This window comes from Cajanus cajan, chromosome 3 (genome assembly GCF_000230855.2).
Source record: "Cajanus cajan strain Asha chromosome 3, NIPB_CcT2T_4, whole genome shotgun sequence".
Classification (NCBI taxonomy): domain Eukaryota; kingdom Viridiplantae; phylum Streptophyta; class Magnoliopsida; order Fabales; family Fabaceae; genus Cajanus; species Cajanus cajan.
The window spans coordinates 30828315-30845697 of NC_138519.1; the positions used below are offsets into that span (position 1 = coordinate 30828315).

The 17383-nt window shown below is 37.2% G+C and overlaps 2 protein-coding genes across 2 annotated transcripts; both read left to right on the forward strand.

The window, feature by feature from the left end:
- The first annotated feature begins 1874 nt into the window (after positions 1-1874).
- On the forward strand, positions 1875-15282 carry LOC145956233 (uncharacterized). Its single transcript, XM_083071798.1, has 5 exons — positions 1875-2282; positions 2389-2406; positions 2565-2671; positions 12516-14277; positions 14779-15282. The coding sequence occupies exons 1-5, from the start codon at positions 1875-1877 to the stop codon at positions 15280-15282; spliced, it is 2799 nt and encodes a 932-aa protein (XP_082927924.1).
- A 46-nt stretch (positions 15283-15328) lies between these two features.
- On the forward strand, positions 15329-16855 carry LOC145956234 (uncharacterized). Its single transcript, XM_083071799.1, has 2 exons — positions 15329-15842; positions 16446-16855. The coding sequence occupies exons 1-2, from the start codon at positions 15329-15331 to the stop codon at positions 16853-16855; spliced, it is 924 nt and encodes a 307-aa protein (XP_082927925.1).
- The last annotated feature ends 528 nt before the right edge of the window (positions 16856-17383 follow it).

Below are 17383 nucleotides of genomic sequence, written 5' to 3' on the forward strand. Positions count from 1 at the left end.
GAACAACTGCTATGTGACCGAGTACACAGGTAGAATATAGAAAAACCATTACTTTTGCTTAATGACTATAAGAATATTATGAGTAATTTTAATTTCTATACAACTTTTACCCAATATACATGATGTAAGGGTGAGACGTGAGAGAAATAGGGGTAAAAGGTGTTTCTCTTACCAAAGTTTTGCAAATGCTCCCACAACAGAGTTGACCTTCAATTGCTCCAATGTTCGTGATCAAGAGGGTGGGGCACCTACAAAGATACTCTAACGCTCAAGTTAGAGGGGAGTTTAGGTGAAGAATTAAGTTAAGATATTATGATATTTGGTGCCCCGTACATAATGTTTGATAGTGTTGCATGATATCTCGAAGATATCTCCTTATGATTATGTTCCTTATGATTATGTAAGGATAATTGTCATTGATTTATAGAGGTATTGTTCCAGATTGACAAATATATTATTGTAGGTGAGCACAATGTGCAAAAATATAATATTTATGGAAGATATTTGTGTTTGCTAATTGTTAGGGTTTTGACCGTTTAGGATTTTACTACATTATAATAGACGAGGAGTTGAGCGAGTTGGATGAGATCAGCTCAGCTTGATCAATGTAATATGGGTGAGCTAGGAAGATCGACTCGGTATGACAAAGATGGGTAGTACATAAGTCCCCGAGCTCCAAGCTCTTCAAAGGGAAAAAGTTATGAGCTTGTGATCATAATGGTAAAGAGATCAACTTGTGATCATAATGGTGAAGAGATCAACTTATGATCATAATGGTGAAGATATTAATTAGCTTTTGATCATAATGATACAGTTAGCCCAATTGAGTTAGGTGGCACATAGGCACCTCGAGTTTCAAGCTCATGAAGGCATAGGAGCTACAAGTGAGGTTGATTCAAGTAAATGGGCATGTGAGAGTCAAGATTGGAGTTGGGTGATGCATAAAGGTCGTTAGGGCAAGAAAGATGTGAATTTTGGGGTTGTACTACATTTAATGCATGATTTGACAATTTTTCTATGTTACATTGATGTGCAATAAATGTCATGCGTTGAATTTTGTACTTGTGTTGTACGAGGTTTTCTGTCTCCTTTAGCAAATTTGGTAACGTTCTTGGTTACGGGTGTTGGTTCTTGCAATTTGGTCAAAGTGTGTCTCTAGTGTTCTACGTTTAGCGGGCTAGTTTCTTGGTGTACTAGTAGGGTTATTCGGCCACCTGGCTCTGTCACTCGGCCACCTGATAGCCGACACCCAATCGGCACCCGAGTGGCCGAACCAGGTGGCCGATTAGCCACCACATGATCCATAGATCCAGATCTCCACTAATGAAGAGTTAAGGACTCCCCCTAATTAGGGATTAAGAGTTAATCATACCAATAAGCCGATTAGAGGCGCATTACCTAATCCGGTAATCCTGTTGCAGGGTCCATGGAAATCCGGGCCCATAAATGTCAGTATAAATAGCTCATGTCACGAGGTAACGTCACTGTTCATTAATTACTATCGATACTTGTGCTTTGTCCTGACTTGAGCGTCGGAGTGCCTTTTGCAGGTACCTCCCCCCTCACCGAAATATTTGATCGGAACTCTCGTTCGACCCACCAAATACAAGAAGATTACTAGTGTGCCCTTCAGACAGGTACACTTGGCATTTGTTTTTTGTGAGGTACATCATTTTGTAGTGACATCGTTGTTGATGGTTGTGTTGTTCGATGGTTTCAATATTTGTTGCATGAATTCGTGAGTAATGATTTTTATGTTTTCAATGGTTGCATAGTTGTTCCAAATGATGGTTCAAAGTGAGAAGAGGTGGCAACTTTGAAGGTAAAGGTCGACATGTTACGGAGTTAACTGCTTAGAGAGAGTGGCGTTGGTGATGGCTTGTGCATGCTTGGAGACTAAGAGGAAGAGTTTGAAGGAGTTGAAGAATTATCACAAGAAGAGGGGTGACTTACTAATGATGAAGGTGGAAAAGTTGTTCGTTGATAAGAACGTTGTTGTGCGCACATTTGACAAGTGTGCAGAGGATGTAGAGAAGTTGTTAGTGGAACGGGCTTTGGTGATGTTGGAGATCAGACGATATGTAAAGGATGTGGAGAAGTCGTCGCTTGAGTGTTCTTTGATAATGTCAAAGATTAGAAGGTATATATCTCATAAGACAATGTTGGACATAGACGTTGTCGAGAAGTTATTGCATGGTTTTTATAGAGTTGTGCCTCAGGTGGCATATCATTCGCTTAAGCTTCCTTGTACTAAAGTTAATGTCGTCTTGATGTCATCGAGGGTGAGTTGGTAAAGGATTGTGATCCTCTTGATGAGGATGATGCTGAAGATTCTTTTGATAAAGATATGTTTATGGGCTTTAAGGTCGGTCATGTGTCTGGTTGTAGGGAAGTGGAAGGGTAAAGGTAAAGCCACCAATTGTTAAGTATTTTCTGTATTGTTAACAATTATTTTGTTGTAACTGAGTACATTTGTTGTCGGATTCTCTTATTTCATGTTGAATGATGTCCAAAGTTTGAATGTTCATTGCGCATGGCATTAAATGCTTGTTTGTAGTTGGTAGTCTGTTGCAAATCGTGACAGTTGTAGGTTACAAAGAAGGTTACTAGAGGTTGTCCTCCTAGAAATCGCGTATGAGAATAGTAAAAGTTTGACAATAGAAGACTTTATGTGAGAGTGAGTGTGGTTGGACATTGCATGTAAGAATGTAAAGATGCAAGATCTCTTTTGCTTGAACATTGTGCATGGGAAATGTGTAAGATGCTAAAGCTCATTTATTCAAATATTTCATGTGAGATATGTAAGGAAGCAAGAGCTTGTTTGCTTGGATTTCTTTTATAAGAATGTAAAGAAATGAGAACTCATTTGCTCATACATTGTACATAAGAATGTAAATACATAAGAACTCGTTTGCTTAGACATCGCGTATGAGAAATGGGTAGTGTTGATTTTCAGGGTGTTGTGGCAATGATGGTTATGTTTAAAAAAATACACCTTTAGGATTACTTTAATGAGTCAATTGAATGTTTTTTTTTTATGATTTTAGGGTGCATTGTTAAAACCTCCTTAGTCAAAAACCTTTTAATGGGAAAAAAGTAGGCTAAGTTAGGAAAAATAGTATACATCCCAGTAGTGGTTTAGGTGAGTGACATTCCACATTCTTGGTAGTGGTTTGCCTTCAAGCTCTTCAAGTCAATATGCTTTGTTATGTAGACTTTTGGTGACATGGAATGGGCCTTACCAAGTAGGAGCAAGTTTTCCTACTAGTTTATCATGTAGTTCGTACATGGTAGTTCGTTAGATGAGATTACCCAATTGAAAAGTGCGAGGCTTTAGTTTGGAATTATGGCAACAAGCTATCCTTTGCTTGCATGCTATTTCATTGATTTTGGCCTTTTCTCTTTCTTCCTCAACAAGGTCAAGCTCAGTGTTCATGTTTTCTTTGTTATAGGTTGAAAATGATATTGTTAATAAAAGAGTTCGCCGAGTTCTACTAATATTATAACTTCCATGTCGAATGCCAAGAGAAAATGAGTTTTCTTGGTAGTTGATTGGGGTGTAGTCGTATGCCTAGATTATACTAGGGAGTTCATTTGGCCAAGCTCCTTTGGAGGGTCCAAGGCAATCCTAACTTCATTCAAGATAACTTTGTTTGCTGCCTCTACTTAACCATTAGCTTGTGGGTACTCGATTGAGTATTACCTGTGTAAGATGTCAAGTTCTTTGAGGAAGTCTGTGAATTTGACTTCTATGAATTGTTAGTCATTGTCAGTGGCTATGGCATGTGGAAGGTTGTATCTACAAATGATGTTTTAATGTGAAATTTTGGAGGGTTCTACTAATAAAGTATATTGATCGTTGTTGTTTGTTGTCTTCTAGGATTAGGACTGTCCCAATCGCTCCTTTTGTAATGATCAAGTATAGGAGGTGTACTCCTAGCATTGGTCATAGTATCAATAGAGTGGATCGGAAGGATTTGAAGTGTCTAAATGCTTCTTCGCAAGATTCACTCCAGGTGAATTTTGTTGGTTTTTTCAAAAGATGGAAAAAGTGTTTGGCTTTTTCGACCATATTGGGAAGGAAGTGAGCTAGTTACGCCAATCTTCTAGTTAATTTTTGTACTTCCTTGACTCTTTTTGGATTTCTTATATTGACTAAAGGCTTTGCATTTTTTTGGGGTTGGCCTAAATTCCTCTATGGGTGAGCATGAAACTCAAGGATTTTCCATTGTGAACTTTGAAAGAGCATTTCTCTAGGTTGAGATGCATGATGTACTCTTTGACTTGGGTTAGGATTTCAAATAGTTCAACGAGATGTTGGTTGGCTTGTGTGGATTTTATAACCATGTTATCTATGTATACTTCCATGTTACAACTAATTTGTTTTTAAAAAACTTTGTCCATGAACCACTAGTAAGTCACCTCAGCATTTTTTAGGTTGAAGGGCATTATAGTGTAGCAATAGTTGGTGCCATTGATAAAGAAGGTCATCTTTGTTTCATCGGATGGGTACATCATGATTTGGTTGTACCTAGAGTAGGTGTCGAAAAAGCTTAGTAATTAATGACCTAAGGCACCATCAATGAAGTGATCATGTTGGGTAATGGATAGGTGTCCTTTAAGCAAGCTTTGTTTAGGTTTGTGTAGTCAAAACAAATGCTTCATTTTTCATTTATTTTTTTTACCATAATGACATTTGCAAGCCAAGTAGTGTAAATAATTTCTTTCATGAATCTAGTGGCTTCAAGTTTCCTAGCTTTTTGCTTGGCAGCGTGGTGCCTTTCTTCACCAAGTTTCCATCTTCGTTAAGCAATTGATTTTGCTTGCCTCCAGAAAGAAATTTTGTGACATTGATTCCCAACATATTTGCATTGCTCCAAACAAAGAAGTCGGCATTTTTAAATAATACTTGGATTATGCCTGAGTATATGTTGAGGGACTTGGATTTAGAAGATGATGATTAATAATTTTTCTCTAAGAAATTTGTATTTGAATTTTGTTGGTATTTACGTGTATATTTTGTTTAAGACACCAATTAATTTTTATTATTAATTATGAGAGGTTGATAATTGATAATTGGTTATTATTTATATATAAGAAATTTGTATCTAACTTTTGTTGGTATTTTGTTGGTATTATGTGTCTGTTTTGTTTAAGACACCAATGAATTTTTATTATTTAATTATGAATGCCATTAATTTTGAGTAACTTTTAAGTTTTTAAAGAATTTTTATTTATAAAACATGCATTATATAAACTATATTAAAAAAAATAAAATAATGGCTATCCCATTATGCATTATCCTGCTATAGCATTTTTGGAGCCAACTATTGTGCACCACTATCCAGGATTTAGAACAATAGCTCCACCTACCCAATTGGTGAAAGACTAATATCTCAGCATACAAAATTTTATCTTCAATATACAGATCCTTTGACAAATATTTCTTAAAAAATTAAATTATGTTATATTAAAAATGTAATTTTTAACAATCGTTAGATGTTCATAAATTACAAATTTTTATACCTCTATTTTCTATTCAATTATAATTTCCTTTTCATATTTATTTAGAAGGGCAACGAATAGAAAAACCAAAGTATAGAAGAGATAGGAGGGAGAAAAAGTGATGAAACAATTTTGAAATGATAGTCATAAATTTTTAAGGTATTATGATACTATCCATATAGTTGTGTATTGTTTGTAACAATAATGCCATTTTTAATAAGTTGTTCTGTACATTATTTCTATTTATATCATATTTAGTGTGTTTTTATGTAGTGCAATTTCAAGTATTGCACCCCCACTGGACTTCTTTAATAAAGATAAAGAATGAAATAATAAATATTCCACATATATGTTTGTGACTAAAGTTTTTAAATAAACTTCGCTTCTTATTTTTTTTTATTGTTAAAATTTAAACTGCTTAGATTTGAAAACTATACCGAATAGATCTAGGAGTCGATAACTTTTTGATCCCCAATTGTGAAAGCCCTTGGAAGATTCGATACATATATTTGGTTGTTGGCATAAAAAATATCGAAAAGCATAGTCGAAAATAACTCGACCAAGGTTGCATTCTCGTAACAATCATTACAAAGAGTAATGTCCAATTGTTACAAGACAATAAAATAAAAGCTCTTGAATACACTTAATAATCAAACTCTCAATGGAAACATTCCTTTACCTATATAAGGTATGTAACATATACAATATACTTCATCACTTTAAACACTTACTAATTTAGGCATCAAAGTCCCTTTTGGAGGTACAAACCACCAGACACTTGGAAGCCAAGGACCGAGGACTTCCTATTGAAGATTTCTTACACTTATTTCTTAGCAAAAACATTTGGCGCCCACCATAAGACTAGAAAATATTTCCTATGAACTCTACCCAATTAAGATAATGACAAGAATAAGAGCTTCATGAAGCAAGCATTATGAAATGCCTAACAACTCTCTAATGTTAATAGATTTGTAGCGAGAATTGCAGCAATGGAAGACACAAAGTGAACAACAATAGGAGTGACATGATTAAGAAATGGCTCCCTCTTCTAACAGAATGTCAAGTTGCAACAACAAATTGAGCAGTTGCAATCGAATATCAAGCTATAAGATTAAGACTTGACGTGGAAACCAAATTCCTCTGACTCTTCACATGATTCAAGTTTTCGTTCTTGAATGTTGTCAACTCATGTAGCACATTCTACAGGAGTTCGATCTTCTCAAACATCCAGGCCAACTGAAGCTTCAATGCCAACCTCTCAACAAGTTAGGACATTGGCACCCATTTTGCTACAACACTTGAGGAATTTCAGAAACACCCAATCACTAATGAGATCATGGAGGTTCCCTTTCCAAGAGGATGGAAGAATTTAGAACTTTACAAGTATGATGGGACCTCTAACACTGGTGACCATATTAATTTATATGTTTCTTAGGTAGCATGCTCACCCACGTAGGTGCCAGCATGTGCCACCTATTCTCCCCCTTATTAAAAGGTGCAACTTTAAGATGGTTTACTTGTTTGTCTTCTTGTTCGATCAATTACTTCAAAGTACTTGTCTCCCAATTTACTTTGTAGTTTGGCACTAATCGATCTCATGTTACGACCTTAGTGGCCCTCATCAGTGTCAAACAAAGAAGGATAAACCTCTTAGAGCCTTTATGGATAGGTTTTTGGAAGATTGCTTTTGAAATTCCCAATCTAGTTGAGGAAGGTGTTTTGCATAAGATGCTATCAGCATTGAAGTTAAGTCCTTTTGAGAAAGCTTTTATAAGAAGTTGGCTTCATCCATGGGATAAATTTGTAGAAAGGCCATGAAGTACATGCAAATGAAGGAACTCGTTGAGTTCCGAAAACATTTTGACGAATATCATGGAAAGGTGAAAGTAAAGTCCTAGGGGGATAAGAGGGAAAGAGATCGGTCTCGATGTACCTGGGAACATAAAAAACCTCAATACTCTCGTTATAACCCTTGAATGATAATCGCTCTCAAATACTTGATGAAGTCCTAAGCAATGACTTGATACTACCTATCGAGTCAATTTCCACACTTTAGAAAGTTGATCATAGAAAACATTGTCAGTATCATTGCAACTTCGGACATACCACTATAGAATATGGGATTTTGAAGGACAAAATTAAAGAGTTGATTCAGGCTAAAACTTTGAGAAAGTTTAGACAAAGGAACGACACTAACTACCATAAACGAGATCAAAGGTATGAATACCAAGAAAGAAACCATAATTGTACCAATTGAGTTTAGAGAAAAGTCATCGGTAAGAGGATCCTTCGAGTTCTCAACTTCATGGAGTAATCAACATTATTCCTTGTGGATTTGCTGGTGGTGGCTCAACTAACTCATCCAGGAGATGACATCTTCAGTTAATGAAGTCGATAAATATTGTGGCAAGACAATCACCTTCTCAGAAATATTGTCTATCATATCCATAGATGAAGATTTTAAGGGTTTGGCTCCCTACCAAGATTATCTTATGGTCATAACTATGGAAATGGTAAACTTTGTTGTGATGAAAACCTTGGTTGACCAAGGCAACTCAGCCAATATTTTATATATGTTCACTTTCCAACAACTCCATATTCCCGAGTCGATAGAATAGACTGAGAAATTCCAATTGGGAAAAAAGGATGGGTAATGTACAAGCATTGGAACATAGCTCGATTTTGATGATAAAGCTTTTGAAGGAAAATGTAGAATTGTTCAAGCGGTTGACATCCAACATGCTAGGTATCGATTCAACTTTTCATTTGCATCACTTATCTATTTTTTAAGAGACTCAATCGATATCCCAAAAGGAAAGAAAAATGGGTGAAGAATGAAGAATGACGGTAAAGATTGAGGTAGCTAAGTTGTTAATAGTGGGTTTATTAAAGAAGTTCAATACACCATTTGGCTAGCTAATGTGATTTTAGTCAAGAAAATTAATAGGAAGTGGAAGATGTGTGTTGACTTTGTTGAGATTAGGGGAGCCTGAACTTGATGAGATCACCTCTGAGGCTTGAAGAGTTTTGATGATAACAAATGTGTGCCAAGGACAACAACAACTTAGAAGGCAAAAAAAAGTCAAAGAAAGTTTTATGTAATAGGAATTAGTGTATAAATTGTTTTGATTGAGTTTATTTGTTGTGTGTGCTGTGTGCATAAGCTAAATCTATATCTAATCTGATTAGGGAGTGTACGATGATGAGTTAAAAGGATTAAGAAGTTATTTTGAGACTTAAAACGAAGTTTTGAAAACTAACTCAAAATAATCGATTATCATTAAATATAATCGATTATTCCAGCAACAGGAAAAATGGGATGCCTTGATGCAATAATCGATTATTTGTGAAATAATCGATTATCCCAGAAATGACTCTCTGGAATAATCGATTATCCAGCAAAATAATCGATTATATTGTTCTTGGTTGGTTTCCAGAAAACTTGAAGAACAAAATAATCGATTATTCTTTAAAATAATCGATTATCTGGTTCTGAAACTTTTATAAATAGTTTGAACATTTTGAAACTTAAGAACAGAGTTAGAATTGAGAATCAAATTTAGAAAAGCGTTTTTGTGAAGTCTTTGTGACAATCTTGGAGAGTTTTCTTTGTGAATCCAAGAAGAAAAATGTTTGTGAAAAACTTTGAAAGGATCATCATCATCACATTCTTGAAAGGGAATAGATTAAGATTTGCTTCTGAATTCCAGGTGAATTCGTTCCTTAATTCTTTGTGAATACTTGTAAAATCTTGAGAGGGTTTCTCAAGTGGTAAAGAATTCTTGTAGTGGGTTTCTACAAGGGGTGCTTTCTTGGGGTTAAGAAAGTGGTTATCTTGAATGTAGGAGTATATGCATGTGTGGTATGCTTGTAAACCTTCTTCATTAAGATAGTGGAACAAATCTTGATCAGGTTCTGATTGAGGACTGGATGTAGGTCACATGTGGAGTGGCTGAACCAGGATAAAAGACTTGTGCAATCTTCTTCTACCCTTATCTTTTACTTTGTGTAATATCTTGATTGTGCATTAAAGAAGATGATTCTTGATTAACATGTGTGCATGGATAATGTTGGTTTAAACTGAATTAAAGCATTACATATTGGTGTTAACTTTGAACCTCATTGTTTTGTAATCAAGAAAGCATATATGATTCATTCTTCTATAACAAGTCTTTAAGAAACTTCATTGAAAATTCATTTTTAGAAAAGTTTAATTGAAATAAAGATCCTAAATACTCTGAAATTTTTAAAGTGTCATTGAATCCAATTCACCCCTCCCCTCTTGGATTGTGCCATTCTTTTCTAACAATTGGTATCTAGAGCAAGGTTCTTGAGAGTTATTCAAAATTTCAAAAATGGCCAATAGCAACCTACCCTATGGTGAAGGTGTGTCTATTCATAGACTTCCTGTTTTCAATGGTGAAAACTATGTCTACTGGAAAATTAGGATGAGAATTTTCATTGAAGCAATTGATATTGCTGTATGGGATGTGTAACATCCTAAATTTTAAATTAATTACTATTTTTATGAAAATAATTTATATCATTTTATTTAGTAATTTTATAAAATTGCAGTAGATTCTAAATAATAATAATTATATTTACGAGAGAAACTTGAGTCAAGTAGTTATTTATATTTATATTCTAGAGAGTAGAAAATAAATTAGTATTTTAAATAATTATAGAAGTTGAAACTGTTTTATTTTTTTTTAATTATTTAATTACCATTTTAATTAAATAGAGGGGGATGGGCGGGTGAGTATGGGCCTGGCCCAGTCGGAATTATTAGAGGGGTTTTGGGGGTAGTCAGTTACCTAATATTCATTTTAACGTCAGACGCTTGAAGGAAGAGGGGAGAGGAGAAAATTCTTGAAGGAAGGCGTAAAGTGTTCAGATTGCTCCGTCGTTCTTCTGTTGGCCTTCGTTCATCATCCTTAAGGTACGGGGGAGATGGGTTTCTTCATATGTGAATATAGTAGGGGTGTTCGGGTAGTGAGGGCAATCCCTAAGTCCCTCTAGGAACTCTATTTAAAATTCTGAACGATTATCTGTGCAATCGATGTTCTAAATTCTTAATTCATTTGGAAGAACTTATTTCTTGAATTGTCTTTGAATTCCATTGGGGCTTTCTTGTTAATTCTTTATCCTTAAATTTGATGACTCAAATTTTATGTGTTAAGAAGAGTTTAGATTTTTTTTTTGTAAAACCAATGAAAACCAATTTTTGAGGCTTGAGATGTGTATGGATTGATTTGGAACGTATGAAGAATATAAATGGAGTTAAACTGAACCAACGGGGTGTAGAAGTAGTGAAAATTGGTAAAAACCTTGTTGGAACTCATAAAACGCAGGTTTAATTTCACAGAGGGGAGTCTGGGCAGAGATTTGGGCACTCAGCGCCAGTTTTGGGCGTCGGGCGTCGGGACCCCGACATACGTTTGTAATTTTGCGATATCTTTCTGTGTAGTTATCCAAATCGAGTGCCGTTTGTTTTGTTAGAAACTAGAAATCTGGGGCTACCATTTAGACACAAGCATAGTGTAAAAATATTAATATTTGACCAAGTTATGTGAGTTGAAATTTGAGCCTTCCAATCTGTGTGCGAACCACAACATCAATTTTTGTGAGCCCTGAATGGTAACCTAAACGACTTTATTAGGATTTGTGTTCTTCATGAAAGTTGTAGATATTGATGTTAGGATTCTAATGGAGTTGGGATCACTTAGAAAGGATATGTATATCTCGTGTTATGGTTAAATTATTAACTGAATGTCATAGATATTGTGATGTGTGTGAAGAATTATGTGAAATTTGTGATCTATGATGTTGATAACTTAATGATAGGTACCTAGCATGTGAGGATGATATTGCATGGATTGTTATTGACATGTGATGATGTTATATAATGGAGATGCATTAATTATGAGTTACGTGGGATGCATGAGTTGCATGAGACTTATGAGTTGCATGTGGTGCTTGAGAAGCCAGACGTGGCTATATTGCATTGGACCCTGGGCCCAGAGAGGGGTTGAGACAGGGGGGACCATGACGGGAGGCATTCCATGCGTGGGCCGTTGGGTGTTTAACTGCGCAGCTCACTGGCCACAGAGGGTTTAACGGTGGGTGGATTGCCTTTGCACGGGCCGCTGGGTGTTTAACTGTGCAACATATCGGCCCTGGGAGGGTGTGAGAACGGTATGCCTGCATTGGAAACAACTAAGGGAATTGACGAGGTACACCCATTGTGCGGAGTGCCAAGTTGAGACTCTTAGGAGAGGAGATGTGTATGAGCATATAGTGAGCATGTGTATGAAAGCTTGTATGATTGAAAAAAAAATGATGTTTGGTAATTATATGAGATGTATTTGTTGTTTATATTTAATGATGATATTTTGGTGCACGGTGTGGGGTGGGAATTGGGTAGCTCTATGTTCATATATGATGTTATCTATCTCTCACCGTCCTGTTTTTATGTGGTTTTCTTTTAGGTGAAGATGAAGGCACTCATAATGTTGAGTTCTAAAGGGAAAGGGTTCTGCTCTGATAGGATGTGACATTGGGGCATAAATTTAGGATGTTTTAGTTATGAATTGTTATTTGTCGTTTGAGGAGACTTATTTTCAAGAGTTTTATATTCACCTTATATTTGTAAATTCTGGATTCCTTTCATTTTTCTTTAGAGACCTTGATAATTTTCTTTTAAGAGTAAAACTTTATTATTATTATTATTATTATTTCTATTTATTTCAAGACTTGTGAACCTATGAGTTTTTATTAAAATATGTGGACCCTTCTTGATGTTATATTTATTGAATTATTCTTATTGTTGTTACTTATTTATTATGGGGTAGAAGGGTGTCACATTTAGTGGTATCAGAGCAGGTCGATTCATTCGGCCTTGAGTTATGAGCTTGCTATGTTTTTGTGGGTTGTGCTGTGATGTTGTTTAACTGAGATGATTGTTTTAATTGGTTTGTTTTGTTTTGACTCTCTACTTTTCTGTGAATCAGAAAAGTGATGTCTGGGGGAGGTAGGAATGATCGTGCTATCGCTGAGGCCTTGATGGCTATGGCTCAGGCTGTAGGCAACCTGAACCAACATCAAGAAGTGGACTGGCTTGCCCGGTTCCAGAGGAACCATCCACCTACCTTCCGTGGTGGCTATGACCCGGATGGTGCTGCTGACTGGATGTTTGAGGTGGAGAAGATATTCCAAGCTATTGAATGTCCACAGGTACAGAGGGTATCTTTGGCTGCCTTCATGTTGTCTGGAGATGCTGGAATCTGGTGGCAGAGTACCTACCAGAGGATGATTGCTGAGGGTACTCCGATGACGTGGGATAATTTTAAGAGGTTGTTTTTGGAGAAGTATTTCCCACAAGATATTCGCAACAAAAAGCAGGTGGAGTTCCTTGAGCTGAAGCAAGGGGATGATACTGTGGCAGATTATGTGGCCAAGTTTGAGGCACTGGTACGATTCTGTCCCGCTTATGAGGGTGTTGCAAATGAGGAAGCGAAATGTGTGAAATTTATTAGTGGTCTTCGACCGGAAATCAAGCAAGCTTTCAACTACCAGGGCATTGCTAGATTCCACGAGCTGGTGAACAAGTGCAGAGTTTATGATGAAGATAATCGGGCTAGAGTTGCTCACTACAAAAGTAGAGGGCCTGTAAGGAATCAGAGCAGGCATGGGTCTTCTAGCAGGAGTAAGCCTTACTCTCGTCCTACTGGAAATTCAAACAGTAACGGGGGTAGTGAGGGTTCAGTGCATAGGAGGAGTCAAGCTCCATCCACGAGCCAGACACCTAGAGCTGGGAGTACTGGTTCTACTCCTTCCTTCACTTGCTTCAAGTGTGGGAGGCCAGGGCACCGAGCTAATCAATGTGGGGATAGGGAGGTCACCTGTTTCAGATGTAATGAGCGGGGGCACATTTCTCGAGATTGTCCTCGTGCACAGCAAGGACCAGTGACAGCTAGTGGAGAGGCTGGGGGGAGTGCTAGTGCTAGTCGGGGTACCGGTATCAGCAAGAGTGCTAGTGCTAGCAGCAGTGCCAGTAAGCCGAAAGCTACATGGAGAGTATTTTCCTTGAGTGGTACTGAAGCCGCTCAATCCGACGACTTGATCCAAGGTATGGGTTTTATTGCTGGAATTCCTTTAGTTGTATTGTTTGATTCGGGTGCGACTCATTCGTTCATATCACATGCTTGTGTTTCCAAATTGAGATTGCCTGTTTCTTCCTTACCTTTTGTATTGAGTGTGGAGACGCCAACTAGTGGGTCAGTTTCTACGTCCGGCGTATGCTTGAATTGTTCTGTTCATATTAATGGTAGAGACTTCTTAGTTGACTTAATTTGTTTGCCTCTGAGTCAGCTAGACATCATTCTTGGTATGAACTGGTTATCTTCCAACCATGTTCTTTTGAACTGTGCTGATAAAACTGTTGTTTTTGGTCAACCCCTTGAGAGAAAGAGCAAAGACTTTTTGACTGCCAACCAGGTTGAGGTGTCTCTGAGAGAAGATGCCCAGGTATGCATGTTACTAGCTTCTTTGAGTTCTGAGAGTAGCGCTGTCTTGGATAGATTACCTATAGTATGCGATTACCCTGATGTGTTCTCTGAGGATATGTCTAATCTACCACCCGAGAGGGAGACAGAGTTTTCCATAGACTTAATACCGGGGACGGGACCCATTTCAGCTGCACCTTATAGGATGTCGCCCTTGGAGTTAGCCGAGCTTAAGAAACAACTAGAGGAGCTGTTAGAGAAGAAGTTTGTGAGACCTAGTGTATCACCTTGGGGAGCACCTGTCCTATTAGTGAAGAAGAAGGATGGTAGCATGAGGTTGTGTATAGATTACCGCCAACTCAATAAGGTAACGATTAAAAATAAATATCCATTGCCTAGGATTGATGACCTTATGGACCAACTGGTGGGGGCATGTGTGTTTAGTAAGATTGATCTTAGGTCAGGTTACCATCAGATTAGAGTGAAAGAGGAGGACATACCCAAAACTGCATTTAGGACTAGATATGGACATTATGAATACCTTGTAATGCCTTTTGGTGTGACTAATGCTCCTGCAATTTTTATGGATTATATGAACAGAATTTTTCATCCGTACTTGGATAAATTTGTAGTTGTCTTTATAGATGACATACTCATTTATTCCAAAACTAAAGAGGAGCATGAAGAGCACTTAAAGGTAGTACTTGAGATTTTAAGAGAGAAACAGTTGTATGCTAAATTGTCTAAGTGTGATTTCTGGTTAGAAAAGGTGAGTTTCTTAGGTCATGTGATTTCAAAGGGGGGGATCGGTGTAGATCCTTCTAAGGTAGAAGCTGTGCTTAAGTGGGAATCCCCTAAATCTGTGAGCGAGATTAGAAGTTTCCTTGGACTAGCTGGGTATTATAGGAGGTTTATAGAGGGGTTTTCTAAGATAGCATTGCCTTTGACTGAATTGACTAGAAAGGGAGTTCCCTTTGTATGGAATAGTAGGTGTGAGACTAGTTTCCAAACCCTTAAGGAAAAATTGACTAGTGCACCAGTTCTAGTTTTGCCTAACCTTAATAAACCTTTTGTAGTATATTGTGATGCTTCTAAGATGGGGTTAGGTAGAGTGTTGATGCAAGAGGGAAAGGTAGTAGCTTATGCTTCTAGGCAGTTGAAAATCCATGAGAGAAATTACCCTACCCATGATCTTGAATTGGCAGCTGTAGTATTTGTTTTAAAGATTTGGAGACACTATTTGTATGGTTCTAAATTCGAGGTTTTTAATTAGCGACCATAAGAGCCTTAAGTATCTGTTCGATCAGAAAGAGTTAAATATGAGACAAAGGAGATGGCTTGAGTTCTTGAAGGACTATGATTTTGAGTTGAGTTATCACCCAGGTAAGGCAAATGTCGTAGCGGACGCTTTAAGCAGAAAATCACTTCACATATCTTCCTTGATGATTAGAGAGATGGACCTTCTAGCTCAGTTTAGGGATCTAAGTTTAGCTTGTGAGACTACCTCTAGTAGCATAAGATTAGGCATGATTCGTGTAAGTAATGACATGTTGAAGGAGATTAGAGATGCTCAGTTAGAGGATTCATTCTTAGTGGCTAGGCGAGAAGCGATAGAAGGAGGTAGTGGTGGAGAGTTTGTATTGGGTAGCGATGGAGTAGTAAGATTTGGTGACCGTGTGTGTGTACCTAGTGAGGCTACCCTTAGGCGTTTGATACTTGAAGAGGGGCATAAAAGCAAACTTAGTTTCCATCCAGGTTCAACCAAAATGTATCAAGACTTGAAGAAGATGTTTTGGTGGCCTAGAATGAAGAGAGACATAGAGGAGTTTGCGAGTGCTTGCCTAGTATGCCAGAAGGCTAAGGTAGAACACCAAAAACCTTCAGGATTACTTCAACCCTTGAGTATACCAGAGTGGAAGTGGGATAGCATTTCCATGGACTTTGTAGTTGCTTTGCCTAGGACTGTTGGAGGGCACGATTCTATTTGGGTGATTGTAGATAGATTGACCAAGTGTGCACATTTCTTACCTATTAATATTAAGTATTCCCTAGAGAAACTTGCTAAGCTTTACATTAGTGAAATTGTGAGATTGCATGGTGTACCATCTAGCATAGTTTCAGATAGAGACCCTAGGTTTACTTCTAGATTTTGGGAGAGTTTGCAACAAGCATTGGGGACTCAGCTTAGACTTAGTTCAGCTTATCACCCACAAAATGACGGTCAGACTGAGAGAACTATACAGTCATTAGAGGATTTACTTAGAGCCTGCGTGTTAGATCAAGGGGGTAGTTGGGATAGCTTCTTACCTTTGATAGAGTTTACATATAATAATAGTTTTCATTCTAGCATAGGCATGGCACCTTATGAAGCATTATATGGTAGGAGGTGTAGAACACCTTTGTGTTGGTGTGAGCCAAGAGATAATCTTGTTTTAGGACCGGAGGTAGTACAACAAACCACAGAGAAGGTTAAGTTAATTCAAGATAGAATGAGAACAGCCCAAGGTAGACAAAAGAGTTATGCTGATAAGAGGAAGAAGGACTTAGAATTCAAAGAAGGAGATCATGTATTCCTGAAAGTCACTCCGTGGACTGGGGTTGGTAGAGCATTGAAGTCTAAAAAGCTTACACCTCGTTTCATCGGTCCGTATCAAATTCTTAAGAGAGTCGGTACAGTGGCTTATCAAATCGCTTTACCTCCACATTTGTCAAATCTTCATAATGTATTCCATGTTTCTCAACTTCGAAAATACATCCATGATCCTTCGCATGTGATTGAGTCGGATCATCTTGAAGTTAAGGAAAACTTGACAGTAGAAACCATACCGGTGAGAGTTGAGGATTGAATGGTGAAACAACTTCGAGGTAAGGAAATTCCTTTGGTTAAGGTGATCTGGGGTGGAGCAACGCCGGAAAATGCTACTTGGGAACTTGAGGAGAAGATGAAGGATTCTTACCCGGAATTGTTTGCTTCAGGTAAATTCGAGGACGAATTTTCTTTTAGGAGGGGAGAGTTGTAACATCCTAAATTTTAAATTAATTAAATTTTAATTAATTACTATTTTTATGAAAATTATTTATATCATTTTATTTAGTAATTTTATAAAATTGCAGTAGATTCTAAATAATAATAATTATATTTACGAGAGAAACTTGAGTCAAGTAGTTATTTATATTTATATTCTAGAGAGCAGAAAATAAATTAGTATTTTAAATAATTATAGAAGTTGAAACTGTTTTATTTTTTTTAATTATTTAATTACCATTTTAATTAAATAGAGGGGGATGGGCGGGTGAGTATGGGCCTGGCCCAGTCGGAATTATTAGAGGGGTTTTGGGGGTAGTCAGTTACCTAATATTCATTTTAACGTCAG